This window comes from Aythya marila, assembly GCF_965140915.1.
Source record: "Aythya marila genome assembly, chromosome: 6".
In the NCBI taxonomy this organism is placed as follows: Eukaryota; Metazoa; Chordata; class Aves; order Anseriformes; family Anatidae; genus Aythya; species Aythya marila.
The window spans coordinates 27,278,815-27,292,141 of NC_139047.1; the positions used below are offsets into that span (position 1 = coordinate 27,278,815).

General features: G+C 36.5%; 1 protein-coding gene across 1 annotated transcript in view; it reads left to right on the forward strand.

The window, feature by feature from the left end:
- The window catches only part of CNTNAP5 (contactin associated protein family member 5), a 282,395-nt gene that overhangs the window by 178,434 nt on the left and 90,634 nt on the right, over window positions 1-13,327 (forward strand). The window contains exon 12 of the mRNA XM_082763797.1: window positions 9,081-9,200. Within this exon, the coding sequence (XP_082619923.1) occupies window positions 9,081-9,200 (120 nt within the window). The remainder of the gene's footprint in view (window positions 1-9,080; window positions 9,201-13,327) is intronic.

Here is a 13,327-nt window from a genome sequence, read left to right on the forward strand (position 1 = left end):
ATATCTGAAGATATATCCTCCTTAACTGACTGTCATCATCTCTAAAATAGTTGAGCTTGTGCATCAGCATTTTGTGGCTGATGCACAAGCTGTCTTACTGGGTTCTTCTAAACATTCGTGGACTTACACTGGATCCTACTGTGAGAAACAGTTTATAATACAGATTATTCCTGTTCCAAAGAGTTTGCCCTTTGGATTCTGAGATAAGAAAACATTCTGGTGTATATAATGGAGTGTCAAAAAGTCTTCATCATCATCATAGGCAGTGGTTTCAGTCTACCAGTTACATAATTATTACTAGAATTCCTTAGAGGCAAAATGTAATAAGGTGGATTAAAAAGAGGAAGAAATTGAATGCTCACAGGTGTGAAGGAGTGACATGGGAGAAAGCAATAATGTGCTTGTTTGAAAAATATAAGGCTATGACCAGAGAAGTTTGACGTTTTTGACAGGGAAAATGACAGGTAGACTGGTTGGAAATATTCTGTGAAAAGCAAACTAGGGGGAAGTAGACAGTGGCAGGACAGAACAATATGTTGATAAAAGACACACCTGGAACAATGTTTACATGACCATGTCAGATAAGTGAGACAAGATTGTGTCTTTCATGACTTAAAATGGGTATAGTTGAAATTCAAGATGTGTGGATAAAGAGCAGAAGTGCATATCTCAATACATGTATATATGTATAAAGAATTAGCTGATCTAGAAATGGTCTGGATGTAATCTTCCCAGAGGTAATTGGTGTACTGCAAACATCAGGTATCTTCCTGCTCATTCAGAATCCCTTCTGATTCTGAAAGCTTCTGAACAGTTACAAGAGTTATGGCAATCTACATTATCCAGGTGAGGGACCACCAGCAAAAGGGTATAAGGTCACATATCTTTAAATAAATATAGTGCAGCAGAGAAGTTTTACTCTGAAGTTTCCTTTTGTCCTGCTTTTCTTTTCTGAACTTAGCTGTAAATACAAATAAAGTAGTGATAAAATTCACTAGTGGTTTCTGTGTTTCAGTAACTGTAGCAAAATAGATATAATATAATATTTGCTTCTATTTTTCTATTTTAGATAGCAACACCAATGTCAGTAAACAGCTTGGGAAAAAGGCCTAGGTAGGGTTCAGCTCCATTTTTGGGGGTAATGTAACATATATTCTAAGATAATGGTCTCTGTTTAACAGAATGGCCTTTATTTAACAGAGGGAGTGAGCTACCTTCAGAATTTGACTAATGAGACTGTAAAATAAGGTGTCTGTGGAATGGACCACTTCTGAAATATGCCAGTTTGTCTGTTTACACAGAGGGGGACTGTCTCAAGTTAGATGTGCAATAGGCAGTTCAACCTAGATCAGGATTATAGATGCATATGTACAAAGACAAAGAAACAGAGAGGAATTGTAGGTATATAGATATATTTTTTAATTGAGAGGTCATAGCTGAAAACCTGAACAGTCATCGCTCTCATGGTATTAATTCTGCTTGTAATTATCCTGTGACAGGGAAAGCAGTAACAAGTGTAAAATAGCCCTGAGATACAGACTGTTATAACTTTATTGCAAGGTAATGATTGGTAATCTCCTCTTTGTGTGAGCTATGTTACTCCCTTAGAAAGCCTCATCTTCCCTCTCTGCATTTCTGTTATTTTTATGTATGACAGGTTTCAGATGGCCTTTAGTCTTGGGTGTATTTTTTTATTCCAAAGGATGCTGAACATTGAAATAAAGGATGATGAGAAATATAAAATAATGATTTTATTCTTCATGTGCTGGGGATATCAACATGTCCCAAAGCTTTGCAAGGTGATAATTAACAGAATGTAATTTAATTCTGGATATTTGCTTTGGTGTGTGATCTATCTTGTGCATACAGGCATGTGTCTTACTGGCCAAGGTAATTGCTGGAGGAAAGAGCCATCCAATAATGGAAATGTCATACATTCATTGATATGACATAAACTTAACATAACTTGAGGCTTTGAAAATGTATTTTTTCATACTAATACATTTACAGCATATATAATTTTTGATCTGAAGAGCTTAATATAGCTTCAGTGAGATTGCTAGGAGTACTGGAGTTGCACCTTAAGGAGCAAGCCATGGGTGGTAATTCTCTTGTGTTCCAAAGTAGGGATGCGTTTACACAGTTCTCTGGCTGGGCAAATATATTTCAGAGTTTCAGTATGCCAGATGTCTAGTAGTAAATCTAGTCATGTAATTTATATGTCCTGAGTAGCCAATTTTCCTTTGAAATAGATTTTCCATGTGTATTTAAAAACTTTTGTGTTCTTTGACTAAACAAAACATGCTTAATATTCATATCAAGCCTTCAGTACTGTACTTGGTGTTCCTGCATATTTCTGTTCACACCATGCTTCTGGCATATGAATTTTCATTGTTTATTTTGTAATAAGTTCCTGTCTTATTATTGCTTTCTCTTCAGTTTGTGTATCTGTAAATTGTACATTTGCATTTCTCAGTGGTGTTTGTTTAAACAAAAGTTTTCCCTTTGCTTGACATTTTCTTGTAAATAATGCAGAGACTAATCCACTTTGGGATGTGACTGTGACTGCAGCCCAGAGTATGTAGGGGGTTCTCAGGTACTCAGTACTTTTTCAAACCTGCCTTTGTCAGGTGTAACCTGACATGACCACAGGAATGCCAGTACTTCAAGAGTAAGGCTGAAATGCTATGCTTGATGTTCTTTAAGTCTATAATTTCTCCTTTCCCCCCAACCTTGCTCTTAACAGTATAGGGTTCCCTGGCACTCTTACTCCAGAAGGATGTGGAGGTCATCCTGAATCACCCATGGGCTGCTGGGCATGAAAGACTGACACAGCAGTCTTCAAACCTCAGTGGGAAAATGACAGGATGGGCTGATATGACCTTTCCTACCCAGGGCTAGGGACAGCCTTAGCTTGAATTGTAGGAAATGGTGTAATCCCATGTATAATGGGAGGATCCATTCCCAACATGCGTTTAAGTGACATTGTGGTAAAAGTCATTTTAAAGCTATCTGTGAAAATAACACATTATTTATCAGATGAGTAAATAAATATTTTAAAAAGGGAAAATAAGCCATCTGTCATGCAGGCACATCAGAGTGGAGAGTGCATTAGTCTGTAAACAGCAGAGCTGTCAAAATCCAGTTTCTGAGAGTACAGATTTCATTTTCTGGCATTTAACAAGCCAATTGTATTATAAGGGTGAGAATGACAACCATTCCCATAGTTCATTGCTTGTACTAATCCCTCTACTGTTGAAAAGAGAAAAGAAGAAACCTCTCGTTGCATATTGCTTAATTTAGAAAAATCCTGGATTGAGTACTCATTACACTGAGTCTGTAAGAGCAAATCTGTCAGGCCAGAGGTATATAAGCAGAGGATGAAATAAGCATCTCCAATATGTGCCCCAGGAGCTCTGAGAGTTTTGATGAGAATGCTCTGTGGTAAGCATTTATGCATATCAACTTGTCCAAGGTGCATGGCAGGTTGCTGATCCAAACAGGATCCCCAGATCTTACTGGCCTTTCTGTTCTAACCATTAAATAATATTTTACCTCAGAATACAATAATAATAATAATATTATTATAAGGATTATTTTTATTTTTTGCATCTAAGGTACAAAGAATTGTGAAGGAATGAAGTCACAGATGATCCAGCTATTCTGCCTACAATATTTCGTGATGGTGCAATTGTTTGGTGTGGTAAAAGCAACATACATCTCTGCAGTGTTCTGTCTGGGGGTTGGACAGTGTCAGTACATCCCAATGATATCAAGAATTAAAGTTCTTTTGGCAGGCATCTTTAGTATATTTAATTTATTATATCACCATAAAATGCTTTCATCTGAGTAATTGATGTAAATTGAGTAAAAAAAACTACTTTCAGTAAATTAAGAGAATCCAGTCTAGAAAGAGCAATACAACTGGACTCACTTTGGTAATCATATCTAGTACAGCCAAAATTCTGAATCTCCACCACAAAGTATTTGCAGTGAACTGTGTATCATCATTTTCCAAAGTAATTAGAAATATAGTAAGAAATAAATGCTGAGAATTTTAAGGTTTGGTTTTAGTTAATTTATTTTTTGCAGGAAGATCATGTTGATGTCCATTGCATTTGAAAGTGATAAAATCCTCAGATGTTAATTAAAAAAAAAAAAAAAAAAAAGGCAACAAACAAATTTCTCGTGATTTGGAGTTCACAATCTCAGTTTTATCTATACAAATAACATATTGCTGGGTGTACTGCTGGAGAGAGGTTTACCTTGCCTGATCTCCCAGGAGTAAAAGCAAAGACCAGGTATCACTTTAACTTTTGCATCAAGTCCAACATCCAGGGGGTGAGTTGTAATTGGTGAGTAACAAGTTCACTCTTTCATTGAAGAGAGGAGGATTTAAATATTTTGTTCCCTGGGGATTATCTGCAGAAGTTCAAGTCTTTGCACAAGAAGCAGTCATCTATGTGTGTTTAGTGAAACCTAATCTGACTGCAGATGAACTGATAAGGGCAAAAGAAAGACTGGTAGGAAGTGTCAATACGATGATGAGTTGTCAGTGAAAAACTGAATAAAAACGTGCTATTGGAAACAATTGAAGTTTGACCTTGCAAACGTTTGTGCTGTTATTTTATCACATGCTGTTATTTCATCACAGTGGTGATACAATCTCTTCTGGTTTAAGGACTGTAATTAAAACAGCTGGATTAACAGGTTCCAGATACTTCAGAGATCTGAACAGCAATGAAATTGTTTATATTTAAAACCAGGCAGGCTCTTGCAGCATATTGAATCATACTTGCAGGGGGTTTGCATGTGTTGTTAGCAGCTCTTACAGCTGTGTGTAATGCAACTTCATGAGCAAACAAATTCGCCTTTGCTGCCTGCACAAACTCAATTGCAGTGCTGTTGCTGCATGGCAGTGCATCTCATTCCCAAAAGGGCCTGAGGAAATGCAGCAGGAACTGAAAGTCACAAGTTGTGTTGGGGCTCAGTGAAGCAAATATCTTTGGAAAGCTATCATTTTCTCTTCAGTGGTTGATATAAGTCAAAAGTGGTCAAAAAAAGAAAAAAAAAAAAAAGATAGGATTAGACAAGTAAAAGTGATCTTGATCCTTTGGGGAAAAATGATAACTTACAGGTTTCGTTTTTGGGGGGAAAAAAAAAAAAAAAAAACTTTTCAAAAACTGCTTGGTTAAACATTTTAATGCGAAAATGAGCTTTCAGTGAGCAGTCTAGAAATAATGTTATTTTAAGTTATTTTAGTCCCATTTTAGAAAACATTTTAAAATGTGAAAATAAACTTGAAGGTGTGAAAGTAAATATTATTAAAAATTCTTCACAAAATGAATAACTTTTTAAAAACATAATGCCTGAAAATTGTTGACAAGTTCTACTCAGAATGAACTCTGAGATCTCCTTTATTTAAAAAGAAAAAAAAAAGTGTAATTACTGCAAATGTTGTTTGACAAAAATGTGTGCCTTTGTCAGCAGTTTCATAATTACAATTGTTGTTTGCTTTTTGAAAGCTAGGCCCTATTACATTCATAAATAGTTGGCGACTAATGATTTCCTGTTGTTCCCAAAACAACTGTATCTCCATCTACTTCAGAGAAGTTTGGCACAAGGTGGAACGTAAATCTAAAGGCAATTTTAAAAGTTAAGGCTCTGGGGTCTTAACAGTCATAGCTGACTGTTTTGTTTTGTTTTGTTTTTTACTTTTGTATGGCATTCCTGATTGTGTAAAGTGCAAAAACCACAAAGAGATGTGGTCTTCCATTGAACCGTAAGAAAGCTTCAAGTTGTTGTCACTGGGGTAATAAGGCCTTTTTCAACAAATGGAACTGCGTGACTTCACTCTGAAACCTGCAATCAGCTCGGCCTGCAAAAGCAATGAGCAGAACTTGGAATGGATGGTGCACATGAAATGTCTGGGGGGGATCTGCTGGTGACTAAAAAACAAATATCATTTTCTCCTTGATGCACTGTATAGCAAAAAATAGAAAGAAAGAAAGAAAGAAAGAAAGAAAGAAAGAAAAGAGAGAGAGAACTGAAAGCAATGACCCATCCAGTCTAGAAGTGTGTAGTACCAATTGCTTAAAGTACAGGTGTATGAAACTTTCAGTGTGCAACTACAAAATAAACTGTCCAGCAAAACGTCTATTCTCTAAGTTGTGATAGTTAGAATATGCATTATGTACTAGAGCTTGGGGCTTATAGCTTTTTCCTACTTCTTCTGCTACTCCCTGATACCTACTGCTGGAATTGTCATAACCGAAAGGAGAACACCAGGCAGACATAACTGTAGCTTTACCAAGGCATACAAAATTTGTGTATCCTTTCAGATTTATGCCACTTGAGCACCTTTAGCCTGAATTCTAGCTCTATTCAGAATTTTCTTGTTTCCAAAGATGCAGTGATAAAGATGCCCTCTACCTCATCTCTGTTTGTATCTGTCCATGTTATTAATGTTTCAATCTTCACATCTTTCCTTATCAATTTGGATAAAAGTGTATCCAGATTCCAGCCAAAATGACAGTCAAGAAGTAGCAAAAACACTTAGGAGAAAAAAATTTGTGATGAAGAATGAGTTTCTGGATGTGCCGGTTCAATGCCAATATATTAATTTTATGTTGCACCATCGTTTGCTTTCAAAAATACTTAGCAAACAATTCAGGGAAACCAATTGACATAATCCGTAACAAGAAAAGATCAAGTGACCTGTAATGATGATGAAAGCAAATTCACTAAATGAACTGGAGTTTTAGAACTTTGCAAATTGATCAAACTATGATTCCTTGGTTGCTCACTTAATCACCTGTTACAGTTTCTCTCCTGACCCTCCATAGTCCAGTTACTTTTGTCAGAGCTTTGGCAACCGAGGGATTCCCTGTTTGCTCCTCCAGTTGTGAATACTGGAATAAAAGTTTCTGGCTTGGAGATTTAATTTTATTTGTATTTGGTTTGTATTCTTGACCATCTTTCAGAAGGGGAATTTACAGGTCTCATAGGCTCTTATAGTTCTCTTTACTTGTTAATGACTCTGAGGAAGAAGCTTTCTTTATTCTGTTTATGATAGCATAGGTGTTAATTAAAGCACTATCTTACCAGGTGCTGAGTACCTTAAGCATCTTCTTAACTTTGGGAAGGGTAATGCTGTGCATATTTAGCACTTAGAGGTGTTCTGCCTGCAAAAGATCTCTGGTCAGGATAGAGGTGTACAAGGCAAAAACATATTTCAGCTGGTGGTACAAGCATTTGATTGATTTGGTAAGAATCTTATAGGGTGGCGATAGAAACACCCTAGAATGATGGTTCTGTTTTGTTGGCAGGAGTGAACTCCAAATATCATTAAAATGTTAGTGATGATCTCTTGCAGAACTTTTTTCAGAATGAGAAAGACAAGACAATAGTCAAACAAGTCTACTTCAAACTGGCCGTTTAAGTCTTTCTGAAACTTGTTTCATCAGGTAAACTTCTTTTAGGGAAACTGGGGAATGGAGGTATGCTAGTTTGTGCATGCACAATGATGGGAAAGGGGAATTACTCCTGCTGGTGCAGAACAATAGCTGCCTCCTGCAGGAGAGGGTTGGACTGCAATTAAAAAGTGGTGAGAAAATACTCTGCCTACGCTCAGTATGCAAATCTCTTTGTGATTCTTCTGGATGAAAGGCACTGGGAACTTTGCAGTTTAATTTATGACCTTGACTCAGCAAATACTATGCTATATCAAATTTAACTGTACTGTTCTGAAGCTTAAAGAATTGAGGGGGCTTGTGAAAAGATATGCAATGGCTAACAAATGGGATATTCACAAATTCCCCTGGGTATCTCCCACTCTCTATAAGTCCTGTATTTGCTGTATAATGGTGTATGAATGTGCAAATAGTGGTTAAAATGTACTCATAAAATTAAGGGCTAAGAAAAGTGATAGATTTGACCTTGCAACAGCCAAAGATAATGCCCAGATATGTTGTGTGCTTTTCTGTTGGTAGCACTCAAAAGCTTAGTGAAAGAGCATGGGTTATTCTGTTTGCTTGCATTTCCACTCATCTAAATAACTCTGTCTTACAGGAAGTAAAAAGGAAGTCCTGATCTATCTGCTAAGTCAGTTTGTGATTTTTATTGTATTTGTTAACAATTAGTTGAACAATCATAATGTATTATGGATAATCTCATCAGTATAATCAGGTAGCGCTTTAAATTGGGGAAATAATCAGTCCTCCTGCAGTGGGATTTAAGGTCACTCCTGTTCAAGATCCAGGATCATACCAATGACTTTGTTATACCTTGTAACTCCCCTCTCTGAAGGGGTTTCGTTCTCTGCCCCATGTGAAGTGGGGTTACAGTGTCTTACCTGAAAATATGACTCAAATACAAGGAATTGCACTGACCTGTGGAAAAATTTCCTTCAGTTATTGCTGTTACCAACCTGCTGTGCTTGTTTATTAATCACATGGATTTTCTTAGGCACTAATCCTCCAAAAGAAGAATATTGACAAGCAGAGAGGAAGAGTTGGTTGTATAAAAATAACTCTAAAGCATAAAGACGTCACCCTGGATGGAGACCATATCTGAGCTTGAGCTTTTCTGCTAGGGAATAATGGCTTATTTTCATTTGGGATAGTAGACAGTGGTAAAGGGAAGCTAGGGACTGACAGAAATATGTCTTCTATGTTGATGAGACTTAAACATTTGCCCGGGCAGTAAATCATGTATGTTTGCTTGTATATCTTTGAAATATCATCACATGGATGTTCACATGTATCACTCCTCTAACTGTATGGGGTCATGTTTGAAAGTTCATATCTGTTTTCTTAAGTATTTACATAGTTTAATGCAAAATAAGACCTATACCGATGTTTTTTAAAGCCAGCATATACTTAAATTCAATAAACTAGTTAAATACAGTTAAATGTGCCTAATTTTGAGCACAGGCTGAGGACCACATGCAGGAAACTCTACCATGTTAGTTAGGAGTGAACCAAAAGTTTATGTTATGACAGTGCATAAAGCGGTGCTCTTACATGTCATACATTTTCTGCTTGTTTATGTGATACAATTTCTCTGTATCTCCTTTTAAGCTATCTACGAACAATCATGTGAGGCTTACCGACATCAAGGGAAGTCATCAGGTTTCTTCTACATCGATTCTGATGGAAGTGGACCACTTGGACCACTTCAGGTTTTTTGCAATATAACAGGTAATGACCTAACTCTGTCATTGGTGCTTGATGTTGCCTATAACATGTCTATTAACATGTCTATTGTTGTATTTACTAAGAAGACACCAGAAACCAGTGGTTCTCTCAGTAATGGGGAAAAGCAGAGCATTGTTAGTAACTGAGGTTCAACTCTGAAGCATTACCTTAAATAGGATCCAAGTAAAAGTGATTTCTAAACCTTAAGCTTAAAGAAATTACTTTGTAGAGATCACTTTGTCATGTTGCTAAATGTTATTTATTTGTAATTAATTAACAATGTTATTTGCACTTGTAAACGGCATTGCAGATATATTTTTTTTCATAATATTACTTAATGAGATGACTTTTTTACTAAAGATTTGGAAACTTAGAATTCAATCTTTCTTTCATTGATGAATAACTTTTCTGCTTTACTAGAACACGCGAGGTGGGATTCAAATCAAATGCTGCAGAAATAGATCCATTACACAGGATTACACATTTGCTTTCCAGACTAGGGTACAGCTTCAGCTGAAAGCAGAGGGCCAGATCTTAAAATAAAACTGCGCATCTGTAAAAGAGATGATAGAGACAAGACCTTTAATCAGTACACAAATAAACAGGCTGTCTTTACACAAAGGAAAGATGTTATTTCTCATTGTAACATGAGATTATTATCAGGATACTGCAGGGAAAGAGCTGCCCATGACCTCTCCTGACATTCAGCTGGCTCTACATGTCTCAAAACAGGATGTTCACGGCCACAAAAAGCAGAACCTTATTCACAATTAGGCCAAGAAGATCATTGCCTAATAAACTGGGAATGACTATTATGTTCCTTATATTGAGCTGGCTGTTAACCCTCCCATTCTAAGTAATAATACTTTCCTTACAAGTGTGTGGCCTTTAATGTTCCAGATAATGCCTTCATCTACCTGAGTACACATGTAGATGAGATGCTCTTAGGAGGAGAGAGCAGAGTTTCTCCTGTCTCTTACCACAGAGACAGGTAGAAGAGCAAGAGCCTGGAAGAGTGACCTATTGGTTGAGACCCCTCAAACTTACGGTACTATAGTTCTAAAAGTTTTAAAAATGAAAATCCCCATCTAGCAAATCTCCTCCTTAATAAGCTAGCTCTATTTTGTTTATATGGTTGTCATGCAAAAATATGAGGAAAGATTACAATACAGTCCATATTTGGAGATGGAAATATGGTAGAACCTCCGTTCTGCTTTTTGTTTTTGAAATGTAGAGGAAATTTCCTACATTGTCTCATGTTTGTTTTTTTTTGTTTTTGTTTTGTATGGGTGAAAGAAAATGTTATTACCCTTTTTAAAGTGCTAACTCTGGTAGAGCTACTTTGCCACATATCACCTCCAAGCTTAGTCCAGAAAACAAAGGACTCAGGATATTCATATTTTCTCCTTAATCTTCTTGTACTTAAAGTGCCTCAAATTAAATTTTCATTTTGATTTAATTGGGCAATCATTATGTTAATTAAATGCACACCAGTTCATTATTAAACATGTTTTTTATTCAAGTGTAACAAATATTTAATAAAATGTCTCCTTCACTGTTGCTGAATTTTGTAAGAACTGAAACAGTTTCACCTTTCTGTCTGAATATCCTTCCTTGATCTTCGGTATGGGAAATGTGCTCATTTTTATTATTTATTGTATAAATATGTGTGATCAAAACATTGTCAGTGCTTTTTATCTCTGCTCAAGAAGTACAATTTTTGACAAACTCCTTGCAGAAAGTGTCTGCTTTCCTCAAATACATTTTATTTGGCAGAAATCCAGAAAGCAGATTTTCTCTCTGTCTATAATGAACTTGCTGACATTCTTATTTTATTTTGGTTACAAAAAAGTGGAGGTGGGGAAAACTGACAAAACCTGCTAGCCTGGAAAACTTTTCTTTTTCGCATTTCTTCTTTCCCCCAGATGTCTCATTCGAGGCAGGGGAAGGTCATTTGTCAAAGGCATCTCTGTTATTCCTATTGTGTGAAGGAGGACTGAGGCACAGAGATAAATTATTATTTTGTAATTATTAGGAGAGTTTGATGTACAATTGGGTTATGTTGCCCAGAGAAGCTGTGGATTCCCAATCACTGGAGGTATTCAATTCCAGGTTGAGTGGGGCCCTGGGCAACCTGATCCAGTGGGTGGCATCCCTTCCCATGGCAGGGGATTGGAACTAGAGGGATATCAGGTCCCTCCAACCCAAGCCATTCTATGTTTCTGTATCATCTCAATATGATTTGGGTGCCTTAATCACAAGAGCTTTTTCTTAATGTTCTCTGGGAATGTATTATTATGCTGATAATAATTGGATGTTTACAGTAATAGATTAAGTGCAAAGTGTTTGAGAAAAATAACTTTTAATTTATGTGCACAGTGATAGATTCTGAATTTTGCTATTACTCTCAGCTTATGTTTCTGCACGGTTTTTCAGAAAGGATCAATATTCAAGGAAAGTTTCAAAACAAACAAACACATCTATGTTGCTATATTATGGAAGGAATAGAGGAAAAACAAACAACATTGTCCAGTGAAATAAATGCATACCACACCTACTGTAAATAGAAACATGTAGATGGTCAAGAAGTATGGATGGCTTCCATATGTGGACATACTAAATGGATTGATGAGGTGATGAAGGAACTGTTGCAGGAAAGAATGGAGATCATACGTGGCAGAGAGAAAGCAAAAAAGGAATAATTTTTTCTCTTAATATGGGAGCTGGGGGACTGTTAAATTATCAGGTAGCAGGATTCCAGCAGTTATTTTTGGTTTTGTTTTTCTTGATGCAATGAATAATTCAATTTGAAACTTACTATCACAGGATGCCATGGAGTCCAATGTATCAACAGATGGGAAAAAACAGGCTGGAAAATAAAAAAGATTCTTATCTGATAGATTCAGAAGGTGCTATTAAATGTGGAAGTTTAATTGCATTCCCATCTCAGGCAGCTGTGAGGAAAAGCTCACTGGGAATGAGTTTCAGAAAAACCTTTTGCCTTTCCTCGCTTCCCTGAGTATCTGTTCTCCTTTGAGGTAGAGGCTGGCTCCTGGGTTAAATGGAGCTTTGGTTTTACTCAGGCTGGCAGATCTTCTTTTCATATGCAGTTGAAGAGGTGGTCTCTTTGTGCCCAAAATGTGTTTAGGCTGAAGAATTTAGAAGTGGAAGGGAAAATCTGGGGAAATGACTCATTTAGTGCTTTTAAAAGTAGAGGTGCAAGAGCTAATGACTTGTGGGAATTGCAGTGCCTTGCATTTGTGAAAGATGTATTCAAAGGAGTCAGATCATCAGAAATGAGCAGCATCTTTGCATCTAGAGAAGTGTTGTTCCTTAATGTTCAGTTACATTTGGTTAAAGTTGTTTCTAATTTTCATCTGATTAATTGAACAGATTAAGGTTTAATTGCCTTGCCAGTTATTAACCATGTCAGATTAACACCTTCTTTCTCACATATTGGTGTCTGGTCATAGGCATATGTGATACGGATATGGGAAGTATCAACATTAAGAGTTAATTTATTATGTCTATGGTCCCAGTGATTTCTGTGTAGTCTGTCAACTTCAACAGCCTACTGTTGAATAAAAATTCTGAAGAAAGCACAGAATTATAGGCTTGTATGTTGAGAGGGAACTGGACAATAAGACACAGACAAAGAAGGAGAGGGAAATAAGGGAAAGGACATTTTTGCAGGAAGAAAAAGCAGCCTGGCAAGAAATTTAACAGTAGAGTGTCACAGGATATCTGCTGATACCAGAATGGAGAAATATATTTATTCATTGTCTGGAGAAGTAGCTGAAAAAGGAAAGTGACAAACATTGTAGATGACATGCTCTTATTTAAATTGGTTGGTCAAGAATAGGAAAGAGTATGGGAAGCACTTCAGAAGGATCTTGTCTTGAAGGCTGTTTATTTCAAGTAAAAGTAAAATATCTTGTTGAAATAAGAGATAGTCAGGAGTATTAATGTAACTAATTAAAGGCATAGAAAGATATCTGTACAAAGAAAGGCTAAAAGTAAATAATCCATGGCTATTTAGATTAGGAAAACCCAAAGTGAATGGACGTCATTGACAGAAGTGATGTTCATTAGCATTTTCTTACAATAAGAATAAAGGGACGGTTCAATGA